The 22,463-nt window shown below is 44.1% G+C and overlaps 1 protein-coding gene across 1 annotated transcript in view; it reads right to left on the bottom strand.

Moving 5' to 3' along the window:
- The window catches only part of LOC146190681 (salivary peroxidase/catechol oxidase-like), a 57,704-nt gene extending 47,147 nt beyond the window's left edge, over positions 1 to 10,557 (bottom strand). The window contains exons 1-5 of the mRNA XM_084600227.1: positions 10,496 to 10,557; positions 9,950 to 10,138; positions 8,115 to 8,203; positions 4,178 to 4,280; positions 1,997 to 2,214 (exon numbers count right to left, since the gene is read on the bottom strand). Of these exons, the coding sequence (XP_084456353.1) occupies positions 1,997 to 2,214; positions 4,178 to 4,280; positions 8,115 to 8,203; positions 9,950 to 10,138; positions 10,496 to 10,557 (661 nt within the window). The remainder of the gene's footprint in view (positions 1 to 1,996; positions 2,215 to 4,177; positions 4,281 to 8,114; positions 8,204 to 9,949; positions 10,139 to 10,495) is intronic.
- Positions 10,558 to 22,463: the final 11,906 nt, after the last annotated feature.

The raw sequence follows: 22,463 nt of genomic DNA, 5'->3' as shown, positions 1-22,463 counted from the left end.
CTAGACTCAAGCCATATTCGTAAGACGAGTCCTAGGTCGATTAGAGACACTATATTTGATATACTCAATGGTAATGATGTCGTCGACTGCTTTAAAAAAAACTGCCACGATATGTGTGCGAAGCATAACTCTAGCCCCTCACTAATACACAATATAAAAAAAAGTAATCTGGGAGATTTTACATGTCATTTTTCGCGTGAGCCTTCACCTTGTCCTTATTAGACGAGTCAAATTGGAGCGCTACCAACTTACTTAGACATCAGAGGCTTAATGCGCCAGTGTGATGTTCCGTATTTCTTTCTACATCTATCTATCTATCTGTATCTATGTATATATATATATATATATATATATATATATATATATATATATATATATATATATATATATATAGAGAGAGAGAGAGAGAGAGAGAGCCTAAGGATAACCTCCTAGGAAAGCGCAAACAGTAAGCGCAAACAGCTAAAACAGCCTAATCTCACGCTAGTGCACTTCCCATAGCGCAGCTTGGTTATTATTACTAAAGAGACTGATTATTTCACTTGAGAATTATGTCCTAGCGATATCAGTAATAGGCCAGCTAACAGGTTATCAGCATGTTGGTACACCGAAATGGATGGCTTATCTCTCAGACGCTGTGCGCAAGTGGCTCAAGCACGCTGAATTGAACCTCGCATTGTACAAGGATTACTTGGAGAGATAAAGGGTTGAAAAGAGTAAAAGGCAACGAGTAAAAGGCAACCGAGAAACCTGGCGAGAGATTTGCTTGGCACCTGCGCATGTCGCAGTTCTCTCTCTCTCTCTCTCTCTTTTTTTTTTTCCTAAGCACCGAGAGCAACCTAGCAGGTAGCACGATAGTCACCACTGATTGATATTACAAATAAAGGTATGCAATAGCCCAATGGCCATTTTAAGAAAATCAAGAGGACACAGGATTTTTATTACGCCATGGTCCTCTGAGTGCCCTCGTTCATTGAAAACGACATGTTTCGGACGGGCTAAAGCACGCCTCGAGCATGATCAATTTGTTGCCAATTACTTCACGAAAATAATCACGTGTTTCGAAATCAACGGATCTGAGAGGACGGGCGGTGCACATGGCATTCAGTGCACCTCTTTTTTCAGCAATTTAGCCAACTTTTACGATCCGTTACCCCCAACATACGATTCCTGGTTTATGCGTGAGCCGGTAAATCTGCGAGACATATTTCTAATATTCCTTGCATATTGTGCCATGTGCGACGCTGGTATAGCTTAGCTTACAACGTATTCACAGGTCAGCTTATTTTAGCTAAACACCATTTTCACTGTGAAACAGCGATGACACAGCCACGGTTAACTGAGGTTAGTACCATGCTTATCGTGGGCGTCAACTTTCTGGTTGGTGGTTACCCACAGTACAGCGTGTTAACTTAACGATAGCATGGAAGGTAGCAACGAAGACGTAGAGGTGATGGAAATTTTCACTTGCGCTCATGTGCTACTTTGGTCACTCTAACAAACGTTGAATTGACCGAGTTGGTAGGCATTCATAATGTAAACAGCGCAACCTACAAGGGACTAGAAAAAGAGGAGGAGGTCGAAATGCATCCGCAGGTCCAAACACTGCAGTTGCTCGTTAATTGTCGCCTCAAAGGTGAACAGTAGTCCTTACCCACACTTCCTGAACACTTTTAGAATGTCAGCCATTCGAGCTGGAAAACGCCCAAGTTCTACAAAAATCAGATAGTCATGGACATATCTGACTGTCTTAAGATGTCGGCCAGACGAGCGCTCGTTCTCTGTTCCTTCTTTATTTTTTTCCTTGTCCCTTCTAGGTTGCACTATTTACATTATGAATTTGGTCACACTATCTCCTACCAGTTTTTCAAAAAAATTCTCGGCTTGTACTGTGGAAACACGAGCGGCTAAACAGAGCTTCGATGTACGCTTCATTAGTTTGCTTCAAGCGAAACAGTATAGTGAGTAAGCTGTCTTCGCATCCGAGTATACTCACCATCGCTGTAAAGGGGAGGAAGGAAGCGCACAAAAGGGCTGTTGGTGACTCCCCACGAAGGGTGCTTGATGTTGTTGCAGCGCCCGTCCATGCTGCGGTACCGCTCTACAGTACATGGAACAGGCTTCACGTGCGCAGGACACAGGTCCCACAGGTCCGTCTTAGACGTGTCGATCAGGGACAGGCCGTTCAGTATCTCGTCGTGCGTCATGCGAAACCTGCAAACGAATCAGATTGGTCAGACTTTAGCATAACGCCTGCTTTGTGTAGGGACAAATCGAAGCTGAAGGAAAGTCACAGACAAATACAACGGATCAAACTCTCCGAACTTTCATATGGACTGCTAAATATTTTTAAATACGTTTAAGGCGGCTCTTTTGGAGTGACTTGATGCTTTTCGACAGTGTTTCTCAAATAGGAGTCAGCCGACCCCGAGGGGTTTTAAAAGCGATTTTCGGGGTCCGTGAAACCCATGCCCCCCCCCCCCCCCCCCCCCCCCCACACACACACACACACACACACAAGGGGGGGTCGCTCGATAGCTCTGCCTTCACTGGAAACAGTTTTGTAGAGTTAAAAGCGTGAAGGTTCAAAGCCAACTTCAGTTTCTCGAAGCGAAAAAAAAAACACAAAAAAAAAAAAAAACACGAGAGTGTATATTATGCTGAAAATGACCACGCGCGAGAAATAACCCTCTTCCACCCTCCCTCCCCTCCCTGTCCCCGGTCTCAATAGGTCTTCCAGACCATCCACTGTTTCATAAGGGGTCCCCGATACATCCATGGCTAAGAAACACTGTTCTACAAGAACGGTACCGCGTGATAAAGGAGAGTTGCGCGTTCAGGGCGTGAATTTTGTTGTTGCGAGTTAATCGCCGGCCGCCAAGGGGCCACATGAACACACTGCATGGGAAAGCCATAAAATGTACCTCAGTTATGTCGAGGAGCGTTTACGGGGATCTATGAAGAAGCATATTTAGCGTCCATGGTAAAAAAAAAAAAAAGAAACTCAACTAGAAATCGGAGTTGACTGACTCCCACGTATGTAGGGCACTGCTCAAATGGTATCAGACCACAGTCTTTGGCTTCGAGCCGAAAAGTGGAACCCTTACTTATATCTAAAGAATAAAATATCTTGAATGGTACCGACGGGAATTCTTACCTTAAAGAAGGAGCGTGTATTTATACATTGATTGGTATTCTAAGCGCTTTTTTACAAAGACCAAAACCAAACCATAAGGCCTAAGGACTTTTCATAAAAGGCGAACATGATATAAAACTGCTATGAGGGCAGCGAAAATGCTGCTTGTAAGCTCATTTCTTAATATTTTTTTTTTTTATCGTTCAATGTACATGCACGGGGCGTTTTTCTTTTAAATATCCATGGAGGTAAGCCAGAGGTGCCTTTCGGAAGCGTATTGCCAAACCGTGTCACGTAGGCGCATCTCGATCGGACGGCGCGTATAGAACTGCAGCCACATGGTAAGATTTTGCTAAGAACGCGTCTCACAACAGAGCCTAAATTGCAGATCACACCCGCGCAAATTGGGAATCGATTTGCATGTTCGTAACAATTCATCGAAAACGGGTAAGGCAATTGATACGGCATCAGTTATTTTAACTGTGATTTCGGCTGCAAAAATCTCATAACGCAACCTGAACATCACTTTCCCAAGGGAAGCGATTTATGATCCGTTGCGCGTTACTTCCTTACTTAAAATGACGAAAAAAAAAAAAGTGAATTGGATTCTCTGCCTAACCTGTTATAAGCCAAGAAATTAACCAATTTTTTGCACAAAACAGACATTAGCACTATATTTTATTTGTGTTCTTTTTTTCTGTTTGCAACAATTTTCGTATCCCCCGTTTGGTCAAGCTGGAAGCGTGTGCATCATATTTATCGACACCGCGGACCTGAGCGCCGACGGTGTTTGATTTGTCAATACGCGGTTCGAATGCTTACCTTGATCAGCTCAAAAACATTTACATTATAAAAACAATTAAAACCACAATAGAAGCGGGATTTATTCACACAAGCATTAATTCGTCCACATCATCGTTTTTTATTACCTTTGCATAGTATCCAATTTATGACTGCTGCTTGCTACAACACAAGTTGCAGCGCGAAGGTATTGCGCGGAAAAAAAAAGAAAAGAAAAAAAAAGAAAAAAGACGCACTTACTGTGTCGCCAATATCTTCGTGACGAGCAAAGTGAGCTCGGCAGTAGGTGCAATAGCAGTAGGTTCCGGAAGAGGGTCATTTGCAGAGTACGGATGAATATAATCTGTAGAGAACAAAAAAAAAAATAGAAATAATAATTTGCTCTGAATGAAGCAAACTGTACACAGGTACCCGACACTATTGGCGGCTATCTTATACGTAATGGTTTTTTATGAAAGTCAGTGAGAAATTTATTCATGCTTTTAGGGTACAATCGGCGGAGCATTCACGCGAACCCAAGAGAAAGGCATGCAAAGGGCGCCAATAACAACTGGTACCAAGAAAATAATCGGTGATCATTTTCTGTTTTGGGTGTTGATAAATGTATAACAAATCAGCCACGGAGATAAACGGTTATAAAGCAGAAAAGGAAAACCACACGGCGCTGGTGGTATACGACAGCACGATCTCCGTTCGTGCCCGTTGCTCTACCGACTGACTTGCGGTGGCGCCTATTCGATTTTCCACTTTCCCGGGTATTTATGCTTTGCTTACGTTTGTTTGCTGATTACCCTAACGAGGACCGTGAATCTGGCGGCGTTGATGTCATAGGAAGCTTATGAAGGTTAGGCTTACAACTCGTACTCACCCATTAGATCACGTTGTTCAAAATCGTCCATTTCTCACTAACACGGTTACTGTTTTCCAACGACATTGCCTCCTACCCGGCAATGCAGCAAAGCTAAGCAGCAGGCCACACGAAGCACAGCCTCCGAGCCTTATGTGCTTGTATTACGTCGCTTCGATATGCACCTCAAAGCAGTGACCGTGCTATGACTGGAAGAGGATGCCGTTACATGAGACTCGCGTTAACACAGGACATTCCACGTCCGCCGCTATGGACGAGTGTAACAACACCGAATACTCTTGAGGATCGGTCACAAGCAACATAAATGCCTAAAAAAGTAGGACTGGACAACCGCCGCCGTAGCTCAGTCGAAAACACTTGAAATTCGAGGGTCGTGGGTCGAAATCCCACAGGCGCTGCGTAGTAATTTCTTTTTTCTAATTTCTGATCGTTAATCTCTTTTATTGCATAATCCTTGCACATTGACCTTCGCGAAAAACAAGAAATCTCGAATGTTTTATGTTCTGTCAGTGTCTGTTGACTCTCTATGTGTGTATCACATGACGAGCGATTCATTTTCCTCGCATTCGTTATCTCGATAAGAGCGGAATTTTTTAAATAAAGTATTCTCTTATGTTCGAAATAAAGCACATCTCCCTTTATCAGCTATTTGTGGTTGGATTTCGCGTAATATATGCACGCTGTTCACAAATAAATCGAGCGAGAGAGAAAACTTGCCGTCAATTTCTTCAAGCACTACTAACAGGTACCCACTAGACAGCTGCTACCCACTTGGCGATAGCAAATAGGCTTATGCATCGTAATATAAGCGCCGAAAAGCCTGGTTCATATGTGATGACACTACAGGTAGCCATTATCCTATATCTGGATGGCTTTATCTCCTTGAATTTACCTGCTTAACTAATAACGCAATTACGGTGTAATCTGCTGCTCCCGCTTAGGAGGTCGCTTATCACACACGGTACTCGGATGCATCTCTTCACGGCATTTTATTGCTAAAAAAGGACCGCTACCCACTAATAACCGACCTTTCTTATGTTCACAAGAAACAAGAGGGTAGATGAGAGACGGGGGAATTGTCAGTAGATGACTACATTTTTATCTCAGTCGCGCGCGCGCGTGTGTGTGTGTGTGTGTGTGTGTGTGTGTGTGTGTGTGTGTGTGTGTGTGTGTGTGTGTGTGTGTGTGTGTGTGTGTGTGTGTGTGTGTGTGTGTGTGTGTGTGTGTGTGTGTGCGTGCGTGCGTGTGTGTGTGTGTGCGTGTGCGTGTGCGTGTGCGTGTGCGTGTGCGTGTGCGTGTGTGTGTGTGTGTGTGTGTGTGTGTGTGTGTGTGTGTGTGTGTGTGTGTGTGTGTGTGTGTGTGTGTGTGTGTGTGTGTGTGTGTGTGTGTGTGTGTGTGTGTGTGTGTGTGTGTTTACCAGGCAGCGCAATCGTCAGTGTATGGGCGTTGTTCAACTTTGTTTCCCCGAGATTGCTGAAGTCCTCTGGTTATTTGTGACAGTAATAGCCAATGGTTATAGCGAATGAACATATGCTTTCCCTAGCGGAATGCTTTTTCAACCTAATTTTAACACCACCGGAGAGGTGAACTATTTACGCTCATATACCTCCGCTCTGGCGACCTATGGCGCAGCTTCGCTCTCTCAATGTCCGCTCTTTCTGCAAATTAGTTCTATGCAATACATATAATTTCGTCGCGTTCGTCTATCAATAAACACCCACCTGTAAGCTTTACGTTTTATTAAAAGGATACGCATACGTGGAAAGCATTCCTTCTTTACCTAGCATTTTGTTTTCGACGTTTTCTCGCTCATTTCCTTCAAGGTTACAGAGTTGCACCTCTATTGTATAAGAGCGCAATCTTTTGACTTTTCTTTGCATAATTTCCTTCTGAAAGCAGGATGTCTTCCTCCTAGCAAACATGGATGTATAAAAGGCAGAGGGAAATTGCGATGAATTCAGAGTGACGTCATTTAAGTCACGTTTCGCAACTTGTAAAGTAGCAACCTTATCCTTGCTTGCAGCTGCTGAGCACGCAATTTCCTTTGTTCCTAGTGCTGAAAGAATAAGAAGCAAAAGGAGCAGAAAGCAGGAAACAGCCGTAGGAAAACCGGTCGCAGTGTTAAAATAGCGCTTTCTACCACCACAACGCTGGCTTGCTCAGGCAAAAGTGGGCTTGATTCTGGGTGCAAAACTGAACGCTCTCCTGTGCTTTGTTTGCTGTTTCTGTACTTTTTTTCTTTACTGGAAAGAAAAAGAAACTTTCCTTTGAAAGAAAAAAAAGGCGCGGACTAACAACATGTTCATAAAACTATACAGCCGCGTATGAGCCAGGATAAACTTCCAAACTTTGTTTCGCTGGGCTACTCATTGTCATGCCTACTCAGCCAGACGTCGACGCTTTTAAGTGCGCAGACTCCCTTCACGAATGTAGAATGTGCATAGGATGACATACAAGTCAGCGTAGGCTATATAAGAACTTTGTAATGCTCAGTAAGTATAAAATAGCGTTTCTGGTGAGCCTTTGACTTCGCGGGCGTGGAGTTCATTGCAAGACTATAACTACGCCTGAGAATAAATTACTTCTTGCATTTATTTTTCTTTTTGCAATATTGTAAACACTCCGTAATTCCAGCACTCGGGAATGAAACCGTGAATAAGATACATAAAATCCCGTGACTATTCACGATCTTTCCTGAAAACTCGCGCTAGATTTTGCATTCGTTTGACGACTAACTGTTCATTGAAATGAGTAAGGCTGGTAACAACAAATAGGTGTTTTTTTATTTATTTGCTGTAATCACGGAAAAGATGCACTAAGCTAGGAAGAACTGCCACTTTGTGTCTCCTCTCTTCCCCCTACGATCCGACGAATCTGGGCGAGGTTTCAAGGTTTTTCGCATGTACAGCCTTGAGCCTTTGTCTTGATTGAATCTTGAGTGGATGGACTCGTTTTTTTTTTTTTCATGCAAACAAAGCACAATAGAATAACCACATTGAGCTAATCAAGCAAACATTCCGCCCTGCCGGCACGTGCGCCCTAGTGCGCCCCTTGCTACACCGCTGTACAACCCCGTCTTCCACGTCAACTTGACATAGAGTCGAACTGCTTGAAGGCTTAAAGAGTTCTTGACCGGCGCTTTCCGGCACGCGGCAAAAAGTAAAGCCCCGCAAATCGAGCCACTAGCGAAGAGGAAAGAAGTAAAAAGAAAGCTGGCAAAAAGTAACCACAACCACAAAAAGGGAAGGCGTGAAACAGGCGTGTAGGGTGAAGCGGGCGTGCGTTTCAAGAAACGAGATCTCAGCTCACTTAGCCTTGACTTGGCCTCTCGTAGCGCGTTGTTGACGTCCGAGTACTTGATGCAGACCTGTTCGTGTGGACCTGCGCTCACGAACGACCTGCGAAGTTGAAAGCGGCGGGCCTCAAGCCACGCTCCGAGAGGCACTTTCATCGTTGCCAAAGAACGAACGGGTAAGAAAGAAAAAAAAAAAAAGAAGAGAGCCGGTGCATTGAACGAAAACAAACAAGTAGACCAAGTGCACAGTAAAGAAGACGGATGAAGAAAAAAAATGTAGAGGAAGTGTGCACAGCTCGAGACAGGCGGTAAGCTACAGGCTTCCAGTTACACCGGGAGACGTTTGTTTCTTTTTTATTTCGTAAAACTTTTCCTTCTCGAAAGGGTGCTTAAACGACCGACCGCGCGCTCCACTTTGGCCGTTTAGAAGGCAGTTAGTGCTGTCGAAGTCGAAATCGACGGCTTTAGCCGCGAATGCTAGGAAGCGTTTTGGGCCTCGACACTCTACTGTCTTCCGCTCCTCACACCATTCCGTTTGCTTTCTCTGTCGGCGTCTTTCTTTTTTATACGCCTCACTGTTTGAGCACATTGTTTCCACGATAATAGATTTTACTGTTTCAAAGCTGTGATACAAAGCGTGCCTTAGGTCTCTCGAAGAGGTATAGCTGAGGAAAGAAAGCAGCTGATTAAATTATTTCCCGCAGCAGCCCTAATGATAGTGTGGAGCAGTTGTGCCCGTACAACTCGGATTGCTTCTCATTGCATCAGATAATGATAAAAAAAAAAAAAAAACTAAGCATGGTAGTCTGTTTCACTCTGTATAATGGCAAAGAACTGTCTAAGCGAATTTAAGCGTTGTCATTGTAACGGTCACCTGGCTACCTGCGGATTAGGCTTAGGCCTGAAGCTGGGGACGCGTATTCAACGTTTGCATACGGCTTGAAAATTGTTTTCTGTACTTTTTGAGGAAGACGCAGAAAGATTGTAGCGTTCATTCATTATATATTAATGGTACAGTATCTGGAGTTTAATGTCCTAAAGCGACTCAGGGTAAGTGGGGCGCCTTAAAGTAGGACTCCTGGAGTTCTTTAACGGGCACTGACATCGCACAGCACGCGGACGCCTTTACGTTTCACCTGCATCGAAAAACTCTGAAGCGACCGTAATCTAACCCTTGCCCTCGGGATTAGATGTCGATAGCCTTAATCACTTGAACACCACGGCAGGCATGTTAAACTGATGAGAGCCACAATTGTACTTGTTTTTAATTTGCCAAAATTTTGGCTTTATTTTCTTAGAAATACTGTGCACCTTTCCCGTAACAACATCAATGTGAATCACTTAGAGCACAGACGACGAAAATATTTTATTTAACCACTTTTTAATTTGGTGTTAAGAATAGTTGACGTGCCTTCGACGCAACAATGGCCTTAATTAAGCACCAGGCAGCGGCTTGTCTTGTACGACACCACGTAACTTACCAGCGGCAGTTTCAGTTGAAGAGCACACACCTTCATCGGCACAGGGCCAGTTCTTCAGAACGGAATGAAAGCGGAGAACCTTATGTAGGATGTTGTAAAGGAGCAATATTAAAATAGCTGGAACGAAACATTAGAAACCAACTAGCTATTTGCCGCTGCCTGTCCCCGAGTCATTCAACAATTCTCCCATAAAGGCACCGTTAATTCGTTATTTTTTTCTCTCTAGCTGTTGACGCCAAGGATATTTTGTTGTTGTTGTTGTTGTTGTTTTCAGTTTATAGCATTCAGGGCGCATAGAGGACAGTTGGTGGGAATGGCTGCTATAAGAGACGGCATACATCCATGACAAGCAAACAAGAACTACTCACGTCTTGAAAGCTTCGAAAAAGTCTTTGAACTGCAGCGACGGCGTCCGTCCGACGCCGTGCACGTAGTGCCTGTGTAGTAGAAGCGCGCAGTCTGATGACGTCAGCGTCACGTGTCCTCCAATGTAGTTCCCGTCTCCCCCGAACATGTCGATGGCACTGACTCCGGGCGGACACCGGAGTAGGAGGAAGCTGCGATGGAAAGACGGTAAAGTAATGAAATGTGGTAGCCACGGACAAAGGAAGTACTCTTCATGAAGCTGAGGAAAATGTACTGGCCTTGCGTTGAGGGGTGAATAGAGTTCATGCCCTCTAATAGTTTTGCAATAAGAGCAACCTGAATAGCATTATTCCCTCCTAAGAGACTGCACCTGTGTTGTAAATGCAGGAATAGGAAATTAAATGACTCTGCTCCTCACATAGTCGATAGAAATTGCTCTTTTTTGTTGGTACAAGAGGTGATAAATATTCTGCGCAATCCCGCCATGAAAGCATAAATATGGCGGAGTTGGTACCACGGGTTGTTCAGGACGTCGTCCGCCGCCGTACGATGTTTGTCCCTCAGCGTAGTTTGCAGACTCTCTCTTCTCTTCCACCAGACTACCATACATGATGTCAGTGTCTGTCTCTTCAAAATCGTAGACGCTGATATATATCCAGCTACACAAAAGTTTACCTCCTACTGCAGCATTATTTTTACCTGCACGTATATACGGCGTGCGCACTGCTGTCTCTTCCATTCTTCCTTTAAACTTTTATTTATTTCGAGCAAGAGCTCCTCGTACCTTTTTGGGTGGAACGACCATTCGACAATTCACCATCTGCGCTGGATGAAGTAACCGTAAAACATTTTATTTGCTTAGGACACAAACGTGCGACAAAAATAACCGCAGGAGTTTTGTATTTTTATAAGGTACCCAAATAAACTGAGCTAAATGTCAAAAATAGCAGAAACTCTTATCACCTCAACATGTTTCTGGACGTTGGGAGACAAAGCCAAATATGTGAGCAGCTGAACGTGTTTGAAAAAAAGAATAGTAAAATTTAGGTGATGTTGTTAATAGTAATTGCATAAAATATGCTGACTGCAGCCTCGAAGAATAAGTTCAGTGATTATTTTTGTGGACTAGTAGGTAACGTTCATCACCCCGAGATGCTTTCTTTTCTTGGTAAACAAATTAGAAATATTATTTTAATAAAATGATGCTTTGTGTGGTGTTGTGTTTAATGGCGCGTAAACAACTAAGACTATCATTCGCCATGGTAAATAAAAAAAAAAAAAACAAGAAAAATGCCGCTCTCACAGTGGAGCTGATAGCGGTCTTCAAAGGTCAGGAAGAGAGTGACGGGAAGATTTTTTCTGACCTTAAAGTTACAATGCTCGATATTACCTGCCCTTTTCTAGCTCATATCTATAATATATCAGTAAAATCTGGCACTTTTGTACTCTGGAATGAATAAATTTCAATTTATTTTTAAACAAAGGTTTAGAAAACGTATAAGAGGACCGAAGTAATAAAAGACCTGTATTATTGTCACAAAGGTCTTCAAATGGTTTACGCAAACGAATATGCAGAACACTTTTCGTTTTTTTTTTTTTCAAAACATTGAAAGCAATCACACAATCGTCTATTATACTTAAAGAACAACCCAAATCTCTCTCTCTCTCTCTCTCTCTCTCTCTCCCCCCCCCCCCCCAACGCGCACTACTGCGTCAAAATAAATCATTTCCAACATGGAAAACTGGGAAGTAACATTGTAGGCGCTCATTGAAAGCCTTCGTCAGAATCAACCTAATTACTCTTATACAAAAACACAATCTATAACGTTTTGAGCACAGCACTATGAGTTTGTGCCGACGTACCCTTGTGTGGTAAAATAATTAGTGTGGTTCAAGCGTTGGTAGCTTATTTCGCTGAGCATGCTCGTCGGGATAAGTTTGTTGGTCCGTTATAAATCAAATTGGATTGAGTCGCCATAATAATTAAGGGATGAAATTACAAACCAGATATTTCCACTATCTGGAACTAAGGAACTTTTTAGTTAACAAGTACAGGTCATAACCTAGTGTCAGCCTAGTCAGAAATTGTTTTCCAGACAAGTTAGCGTTGCACATGAGTTTTGTGTTTTATGCATGGACCTAAATCACAACTCTGCGATTGGGCTACGACGGTTATCCAAATCTAATGCCAGAGCTTTTCTCTGGAACACTGTTTCTTAAATATTTATGTAATTCAGAAATATAACTGTCTCATCTCCACCGGACCTAAAATACCTTTTTAACGTGATCTCGTTCAGTTAATAGCTTTGCGCCAATAGCGAACAAGAGCACGCAAGCTTCGTTTGTCGCGTTTTCAGCGTAATAGCGTTGAAAGTCGATTTCAACGCAAAAAGCGACGTTGACCAGACTGAAATTCCCGATTGGTTTGAGGTGGGTCATAGTGACGTCGCTTAAAAGAATATATGAATGCTCATGCAGTGAATTCGAATCTCTGACCACTGGGTCGTTAGCCGTACACGCTGCCCTACGCCACGCAGTAACGTTTACTATAAATTGGGTTAAAAAATTAGGACGCTGAAGCTTCGCCTTAAGACTTCACGCGATAGCGAATATAAGAGCACTTTGTCATTCCAGGAATTTTTGAAAATTGTTCTTGTTTAAATTGTTTAAGATTTTAAGATTATTTATACTGTTACATAAGTGCATATCACAAACACACGTTACTAAGTTATACGCAGCACAGCGCATTCAGTAGTTGGCTCTTTAACACGCTTAGTATCATGCAACACCCCTTCGTGGCGCGTTGTGTGCCCTCCTGACATGCAGACGGCCGAGTTGGAACACCAATGGCGACAGATTTTTAATCAATTATTTCGGTTTTCTTAAACACAACAGAAACAGAGCGACGTGATGGCATGATGATGAAATATGGTTTAATGGCCAGCGGGCCTAGCGCGAGCTCTCCGCCCCACGCCACTGCCCGCTTCGTCGTCTTCGTAACAATATAAATTATAAGAACCACGCTGACAATTCTGGCTCCATTTTAACCTTCTCCTAATCCGTTTGCTTTATTTGAATGCGGTGCATTTGAAATTCCCGCGCGAGATCGTGTCGTTGTGACGTCATGGCTCTGCCGACCGATCAGAACTTTTCCGACCGCCGCAAGACGGCGGTGACGCCGGGTTTTAAACAGAACGAATTCCTTACTCTATCTCTTTAAAAAGCTGTACGTTAAAGCAAGAAGCATGTCGATGTCTGCGGTAGCACGCACCAGGGTGCCCATCCGACCGCAATGATTCTTTAGCGTTATCTCACGTCGTGATGGCTCTGTCGCCTTTCTTAAATCTGAATCCGCAAACTGCAAAAATAGAAATGAGTGGGTTCCAAGTCAGTACTGCAAGGAGAATAGGGAATGTGGGATTTTGTTTTCGGGCTGCTGTGAGTGTGGGCGTTGTTGCCCGTATTACTGTCGTTGAGGGGGAAAAAAGCCGCTACAAACTTGGGCATGCATGTCCTTGTTCATTGGTGACTCAAAGTCATATATTTCGACCGAGAATGGGATATATGTGAGAACAAAATGAGGGGTATTACTTTTTGTGCATGCTTTGCATATGGCCAACCGATACGTTCAATCAGTCCGTCAGATAACGCGACGCCAAGTCCAGTGGTTCGTGCCGTGTCCGAAGCCTAATTATAAGGCACGTTCTACCATTCATAATGAACAGATTCACATTTGCAGGTTTTCAGTCCCATCTATTACAGTCAGCTATATTCAGAATCACTTCATTTAGCACTGGGGTACTTAAATAGGGGTCCGGAAAAGCCTTCATGGTGTCCACCAAACCATCGCGGCACGTGCACACTAACTGCGTACTGCGTCCGTGTCTAATTCAAGGGTATATGTGTGCGGAGCGTCGCATCTTACGCAGCTCTACACAGTGGCGCTTTCCACCATGCTACCTCATGAAAAAAAACAATACCGCCGCTGCTGCTATTGCGACGCCACACCCGCCTGCCATTTCTTGGTAGTACTGCCAAGGTATACGTGTTGGCTGTCTTTGTTTAGATTGCGTCTGGCGTGAAGAAAACTGTATACTATCACAGTGTCGCAGCTACAGAGGGTGCCAAGATACTTTCGCAAATCTCTAAATCGTGGAAATTGGACGCACGATGCTACGCGTTCTGTGCACCGATAAGTGCTTCCACGAAGATCCCTCGTGCCAGCCTATATAGCTAGCCTGCCACATCCGGGCAAAGCTCTAAGCCTATCATGATAAGAACCTAGACTTCCTCGAAGTGGAAAAAAAAAAAAAAAGAAAAAACGAAGAAAAGGAAAATGCGGAACCTGGAGCCTCATAAATCAAAATAACGCAACCGTAGTAAGTTTGCATCGTTAGCCACTTGAACTAACCCAGATTAATCGGTTGGTTGGAAGTGGCGCACCTGCTAGCTTCGCGCATGCTGTGGTTGTGAGGCGACACGTTAGAAGATGCAGAGATCTGATAATACGCTTTGTTAATTAACTTAACTTTTCTGGTCATTTAGTGCGTTACGTATAGTCGATACATACGCTGCAGGCCGTTCTGAGTGCACCTGCCGTATTTTATTTCCTATTGCCACTTTTCAAACACGTGGTTTTCTTAGGTTTGTTTTCCTCCCCACGTGTAGGGTAGCGTACTGGGCATCGCCTAGATAGGCTGCCAGCTTTCCGTTCATCTCTCTCTGTTTCTCTCTCTCTCTCTCTCTCTCTCTCTCTCTCTCTCTTTGATGCACAAAACCTCTTTTCGTTTTGGCTGGGGATCTATTCGGCAGAAAACGCAAAATACATTATTAATTACTACGTAGCCGAACAGGTGAGGCCTCACATCACCTGCGAGAGGCTTATCATGACTTACACGAAGTGTTCGGTACCATCGTTGGGAATGACTAGGTGAAATCAAGAACATTAAAACAAAAGTAAGTCCGTGCCTAAATAATACGGTTCCGCAATTATTGAGAGTATTAGCGTCTGATGGGCTAGGCCAGGTTCTTTAAAAATTGAAGTCTGCCGGGCAGTTTTATTTTGACGTGGATGGGAGCTTCAACTTGCCCGTCTACCCACAGCTCATCGCGTTTGCGTGTTCCGTAGATTACTTATTACTCGACTAAGTATTACTTTCGTGGAAGGAGCTCGAAACGGCAGCATAAGTTCAAGACTTCTTAAATACCGTATACAATCTTTTCTCTTTTTTTTTTTCGAGTGAATTTAGTTAAGATGGTGTGCACACCGGAGTATGCGCCGACGGCACCCGTTTATTGTTTTCACACTGATAGGTTTAGTAGGCATTCTAAATGAGAAATGGAAAAGTTCAGTCGTGTTTTCACGTTAAAGCTTCAAACGAAAGTTTTAGCATCAGGGGAACTGAGCCGAGAGCTAGTCAAGTAATGCAGCTCAAAGCTGTGAAAATTATTGAAGAAAGGCTAGTCGCCTTTTCAAAATGCTTTGCGGAAAGGTGTGCTCAGAACACCAACACCTGCTTCTATACTCGGAGCCTGTGCATTGGCTGTCGCCAGTAAAATTGCTAGCCAAGGGTTCGACATTCCGAAAGGAAGTGAGAATTTTCCTACGAGAGTACAAGCTGGGAAAGCTGTTAAAAGCGCCTTCACCCCTCACTAAGCATGCCTGTCGGTGTGACATGTTTGAGCAGCTAACTCCATTATGCGAGGAGTCGGCAGTAGTGTGATATATCTCTTAGTGACAAAGTGAGGGCGATTCTATAAAACTTCTAGGTCGGTAGAATAGGGTGCCAACAGATTGTTATTCTAAATTTAGATTACTGCGTGACCTTCTAGCGTCTGAGGCAGCATGCGCAGCTATGAAAGGCACAGTAATGGCACAGTTCAACACTGCGCCGTGCACAAGGCTTGTAGCCCTTTTCCAGCCCGAAGTAATTTGCGTTATTTATAAAACTGCTGATGCTGAAAATGAGCTCACTGTGCTAATAGAAATTGATGTAGTGAAGGCAGAGTTTTCCACAGCTGACCTCGAAAGATTGTTTGGGTAGAGCTGAAATAGCTGCCCTGCGCCACGAAAAGGCGGTAAAATTGTTACAGTTTCCAACACCATATCAGTGTGAACGTGATATAAGGCTTGCCTACTTAAAAAGCGAGTATCGCAACTGGCTCACGAGCTGGCAAGACCGAAGATGGCGTTTTGAGATGTTACTTGTGCCTATCAATATATAACGCCAGCTATAGAAAAAATAAAAAAGAAGAACAATGGGCAGCAATGCACATGAAGCGCAGGCCAATGAACAATTGCTTATGCAGGTGTGGTTTCGGCAACGCACCTGCTCGTTCGATTTGCTACTTTTTTATGGAGGCGGCTGAAATTGGCAGTATCGGTTGCCCCAGCAATCGCTTGTGCGAACATGGTTGCTGCAATACGCCTACTTTTGCAGTGCAAAGCTGTTATATGGAGCACGCCCGCGAAGGCTTTCGTGTCCCGTCGCAGACGCAGCAAGAGCATATACCCAGCTGGCTCATGCGAAGAGGAAAGAATGGTTGCATTGGACCTTTTGTGCGCTGCACGTTTTGTGCACAGCGGCAAAAATTAGTGCATGCGTGGTTTGCGGGGAAACGATCTGGCGATAGTTTTGTAGTGTTGCGGCCGTCCTTCGTCGGTGTTATTCGCTGGCAAAGTCTTAGCACACACATTAGAAGCATTCGTGGCATCGACGAGGCCAGATTTTCTTCGTGTCTGCGTCTAGAGGGCACGCCCAACCACCTTTCTTGGCTCGTGAGGGGTGCGCAATGGTTTGGTGCCTTTGTTTCACGGCACTCCCCTTTCGTTCCCAGCCCACCGCTATCGAAAATGCGTGTTCACGACAAATAGGTTGCCTCTGCCCAAGCTGCAAACATGGCGATATGCTTTGTTGCTGCTACCGACCCATTAGCATCTAGCAACTTACACATTTGGTTCCGAAAAAAATATCATATATGATCACTGCTAGATATCGATAGTGACGTATCCAAGTGAATCACGGCTGCCAAGAAGGGAGGGGTAAAAAAATCTTTTACGGCCAAGTCGGCGGTCGAAAACGCCTTACATGTCTTTGAAGTAATGGATTGCATCATGGCCTACTAATTTTTCAGCTTGTCAGTTCGGATACCAGTCTTTATTGTTTTTCCGTTTGACGAAAAATTCTGCTTTCCTTCTCCAAATGTTTCCTTCTGTTGAGGGTTAGTTCTGGTTTTCGTTCTTTTTTTTTTTTTTTTTTTCTAATGGCCCGATCACTTCGGACACAAAATACAAGAAGTGAGCGAGAACAATCCACACATTACACGCTCAATTTCCAGACTGAGGAAAAAAAAAATACAGAACGAAGCAAAACTGTGTAATGGCAGTTTACGTCACGCGGTTCCTCCTGAAAATGTCGGTGTACGGCCTGGTTTTGTTGTCTGACGCAAGACGAGCAAAAAGAAGAGAGTCGCAAGAATTTGAGTGCAACTGGGTTTGCCCGACCTATTCGATAAAACATGACACCTCTCAGCGAAGAAAAAGAAGAGATAGGTGACGAGAATGAGATATGCTTATTTTGTTTGTATTCTATCTCTCAAGTCGTCAAAGTAATCGAGAACGCCACCTCTGCTTTGACGTGTAGTTCTTGTTACAGATTGTCTCAGCTGTCAGCCTGCTGGACCCCGTCTCGTTAATTTCGGCGCTCTTGATGCATCCGTCCAATTACATTGTGTCTTCACTATTTCACAATAGCGGGAGATTATCGTCGTCCTCATTATGTCACACAACCAATGGCCGTCAAGACGTCCTAATCGTATCCCAACAGCTGGAATTAAAAACGCTCCAAGCTTGCTCAGAGCCTCCATGTCATCTGTAACATAACACGGCCCGCTATGCCGTAGACGGCGCGGGCAGGGCAGCTTTTATTTTCAAAAAGCGATAGCTTATTGGGCGCGTTGTGTCCCAAAGGTATCGCTGTATCGTAGTATTGAAAAGCTGTCGAAGAACAAAAACGTGCGAAAAAAAATATGCACGTAATTTTGTATCAAAAATGTAAAGCAATCGTTCTTTGTGCAGGGCTCAGAGGGGTGTCATGCCATTTCGCTTACCAATTACCATACATTTGATGATTAAATTGGAGGCTAGTATATGATAGGGGTTTGAATCGACGACATATGTACATCCAATTATATGCCGATCATTTAAGTGTAGGCGTCCACCAGTAGAGGCTTATGCTTATGCACTTTGAAGTCTCGCAGTTTGTCAGTCTCTGAAGTTTGGCGGAATTTTATAGATTCAGTGTGCGGTATTAGCGAAAGCTTCGATTAAAGTATGAGAAGATATTTTTTATAATCCTCTTGGAGGCCCTTGTAGCTGAGTCCTACTTCAACAACATCACACTGCCCTCTCATTTAAGGTGTCTCAATACTACCCGTTTAAATGCTCGAAAGGATCACGCACTAGCTGGCATTGATCGTCAGTTCTTTGCAAGGCATTTATTTGTCTTTTGGTATGCCTGTAGCCAACTACTGCGCTGTCTGATGTAAATCACTTTGACTTTGACGGGCTGCCCTGCATGCACAATCCGAAGCTTCCTTGTCAGTACAGGGACGCAGAAATGGTGCAGCTGGAAATAAGTTTGTCTGAAGCGCTAAAGAAAAAAAGCCTTGTCGGCTTAGAAAGTTATGTTATACATCTTCCATAGGTTCACAAAAGAGACGTAAGCAACATGAGACCTGAATGGTGCTTATGAGAGTCAGTAGGCGTAGGTCATTTTGGGAAACTCGACGTGAATGGGGGGCATTGCTTTCAAGGTTCCACGTTTCTGGCCAGGGCACATTGCTCGCTACCGCGGAAATTTCGAGTTAGATCCGTACGTGAGCATTACAGAAAATTGCAGGTCCTGCAGGCCGGCCTCATCCTGTCTCCGACTTTTATTTTTTCCCTAATTCCATTTTATTCCTTTCTATCTTACCACATACTTGTCCCGTCGTTGACGGATACTCGATCCGTGGCTTGTTTTCGCTGTTGTTTGTTTGTTTTTTTCACTCGGTTTCCGTTCCTAAGAACCCGGAGAACAGCACTTTCTGTAGTACATTGGATAGCTTTTTGTTTTTTTTCTGCTTCCTTCTTAGGATGCCCAGTCAGTAGCTGCCAAGGCTATACGGGCGAAGTCACCTATCGTGTCGTAGACGCAGGCACGCCTTTTCAAGCGGTAGCGAGCCGGGCAGCTTCAGTCTCACTTGGCTGATCGAGGTGCGTGAAAAATGCTCCGGAAGAAAAAAAAAAGAAAGCAAAAAGGTACAAAACGACAGGCGCCTAAAGACGCTGAGGCATTATCGAGCCCGCCGGCACCACTCCCTTCGATCGCATTCCTGCCAAAGAACCTGTTCCGAAACAATGCTGCCAATCTTGCGAGTTGCTTGTCTTCGGTGAAGGAGAACGGACGGAAATGCCGTTATCAGTTTAAACGTGGCTGTGCACGAAATGTCTGACGCGGTGAGCCTGAGAGCGCGTACGACTTGCGCTTCATTCAAGACGGCTGCCATCTACTGACACGCAACATTTTCTCATGTTAGATAGCCTTATCGTTAACCTTTCCTGCGTCCGTCCTCAGCGATTGTACAGCTGGGCACCTTTGTTTTGGGCCCCGCCGGGGTGGCGCAGTGGTTACGCGGCGCTCGACCACTGTTCTTAAGGACGCGGGATTGAATCCCGGCCCCGGCGGCCGTCTTTCGATGGAGGCGAAAAGCAAGGCGCCCATGTGCTGTGCGATGTCAGTGCACGTTAAAGAACCCCAGGCGGTCGAAATTTCCGGAGTCCTCCACTACGGCGTCTCTCATAGCCTGAGTCGCTTTGGGACGTTAAACCCCACAAACCAAACCAAACCAAATGTTTGTTTTGGTCAATGGCCCTTGTTTATGGGAATGCTTGTGGGAACATTCTTCAACGCTGCTTTACGGTGACACAATGCGGCCTCTCTGATGTCGTCGCGTATAGTTTAGGTGTTGTAGGAAACAGTTTGTTAAAGGCTCAAATATTCGTCTTGAGACACTAGGATATGGGAAAGGAATGGTTTTAAGGAAGAGGGTATGTTTTGGGCTTGTTATAGGCCGGGACTTTATTGAATTAATTCTTATTTCTTTCTCTTCTTTTCTGATATTCTCTACAAAAGGCGAGCTAAACTGATAAAATACAGTTCGCATACATTTTAAGTGTCATGGTGGTGATCGCGAAGAAATGTGAAAATTATCCTCTGTAAAGCCCTTTTTAAGTTTTCTAGGATCGGCAGCCAACAAGAGTGCTACCACAAGGCGACAGTATTTTTGGCTCGTATAACCTACCGGCATATGCACTTTCTTTGTACGGTCTCATTCAAATTTAGACCTAGTGTAACGAAGAACTTCTGCCCCCGGGCATTTCGTCGTTCGGTATAAATAACTGAACCAACCTCATAATTTTTTTCGTTTCATGCCATTGAATGTGTGCCCTCCTTAGTTTTGCTAGAGGTTACATAAAGCTGCTAATATACGAGTGATATAATCACGCTCCACCGTTAGGACTAAATACAATGGCACACTGGCAAGCGGGCGTCGTCTCTAGTACGCGGAGGTTCTTATGCGTATGTATGTTCCGAAAAACAGTCGCCAGCGCATGACCAGATGAAAAGGTTCATATAAGATCCTGCACTTGAACAAGTCATCGCTGCTCTCCATCAATGGTCTCCGATATAGTGCTAAGCATCAACATTTTCCTTTCTCATAAATACGAGAAGATTAAGCGAAAATTCGCGCTCGTGTTTTGTAGGAGATGGAGTTTTCTTAAATACAATTTAAAGGTTTCCAGAAATATTTTTGAGCGCATTGAGCGAACTCGCTCCGTAATTATGTAAAGTATTAACCAATATAAAAGTTAAGCACGAACGATCCGCGCTCAGCAGCCTGAGTTAGTACAAATCACGCTCCAAATTTTGTTTTCAGCCTGCGCCTGTCTCTGACACCCGCCAATCTCCGTGGTTCTGTATATTTATCACGCAATAGTGAGTGGATGGCTGCTGGTAGTCAGGATCCATCGACAACACAAATTTGCGAATCAGAGAGTGCGGAACGGCAACTAACGCAGGCTTTGCAAACGCAGACAAAATGTAAAACTGCGCGAATGAAACATAACAAGAGACGAAGTAACAAAAAGCGATTGCGCGGTGCTCAGCGCGACTAAGCCGACCGCAAACGGCTTACGCACGCGATCGAGGAGACAGCGTTCAAAGTACACTTGCTGGGAGGAGAATGGCGATTATTCTCCACTCATTCATCTCTGCATGCGTAAGGATTGCGATCGCCTCCCACTTGTTCCTGTTTACACGCTTAAAAGACGCGCGAACTGTCGAGCTTATTGAACCTCGCACTGCTGGCGTTCCAGCTTGAACAGTAACGATTATACTTAAAAGACAATGGTATCGGAGGCGCTTCAATAGTTTTATCCTTCACAATAGCGACTTTTGAGAAGACATGCTGCTTTTGAGGAATTCTCGTTCTAGGTAGTTTTACCAGTGTTGACCCTTACAGTGCATCGACCCTCGCCACGGCCCTGAACTGATCCAACGCGTGCCGCGTGTTGAGGACAAACGAGGCGGCGCCGGAGCTCAGCGAACAGGTTTTGCAATTATGTAAAAGTTTTTGGGACACCCTTTAATTTGAAAACGTCGCAGCGTAGGCGCGCTGACGATAACAGTCGCGTTTTTTTTTTTTTTTTTTTTGTACCGCAGGACATAAAATCACCACTGCTTTATTATTATAGGGGCTGGCGCTCTTAATCTATAGCCTGTAATGACACCTTGTGACCTTGCACAAAGTGCAATATATATAATATATGCGACCGGTTGAGACACCGAGGAACGAAGCCAGTGTTTTTATCTTCAGATTAGTCTTAAGCGGTAATGGAATAAGACTGCAGCGTTTCAGGCTCAGCGGTAATGTACAAAAACAACAATCAAGTGCCGATTTTTACAAATAATCTGCTTTGTCAGTGTTAATTGAATGACATTACAGCAGTCCCTTTTATGCAGGTAACAGTCAACTAGCGATTTCAATTGCAGTGTAAGCATTGAGAGTCAGTATCACGGAAAAAAATCATCGCGACGCGCTGGTGAGGCTTGAAAAAAAAAAAGAAAAGAAAAGAAGTATGTGTGCTGAAACACATTATAAATGTATTACCTGTAGTTAAATCGGTTCCGAGCGAAACAACAATGAGTGCATTACCTCTAGAGGAATGAAAGGAACTAGAAGACATAAAAATAAGTTATGCAAAAAATAAAGGACAAGACGGCTTGCATTGTTCGCTGAAAACAATGATATCAGGCAGTTATGGTCACTTCTTTCAATATATGAAAATGAATAGTCGGGCCCACCGCCATGCGCCGATTCTTCTTTTGGATTTTATATACATAAACAAAAAATACGCTCCAGACATTGACATCTGACGGCATGCTTCTGCTCAGCAAGGTTTTCAAATTGTAC

The sequence above is a fragment of the Amblyomma maculatum genome, chromosome 4 (genome assembly GCF_055883805.1).
Source record: "Amblyomma maculatum isolate TAMU_Amacu chromosome 4, ASM5588380v1, whole genome shotgun sequence".
Classification (NCBI taxonomy): domain Eukaryota; kingdom Metazoa; phylum Arthropoda; class Arachnida; order Ixodida; family Ixodidae; genus Amblyomma; species Amblyomma maculatum.
The sequence above is the reverse complement of the archived record's forward strand: the minus strand, read 5'-3'. Positions and strand labels throughout refer to the sequence as shown.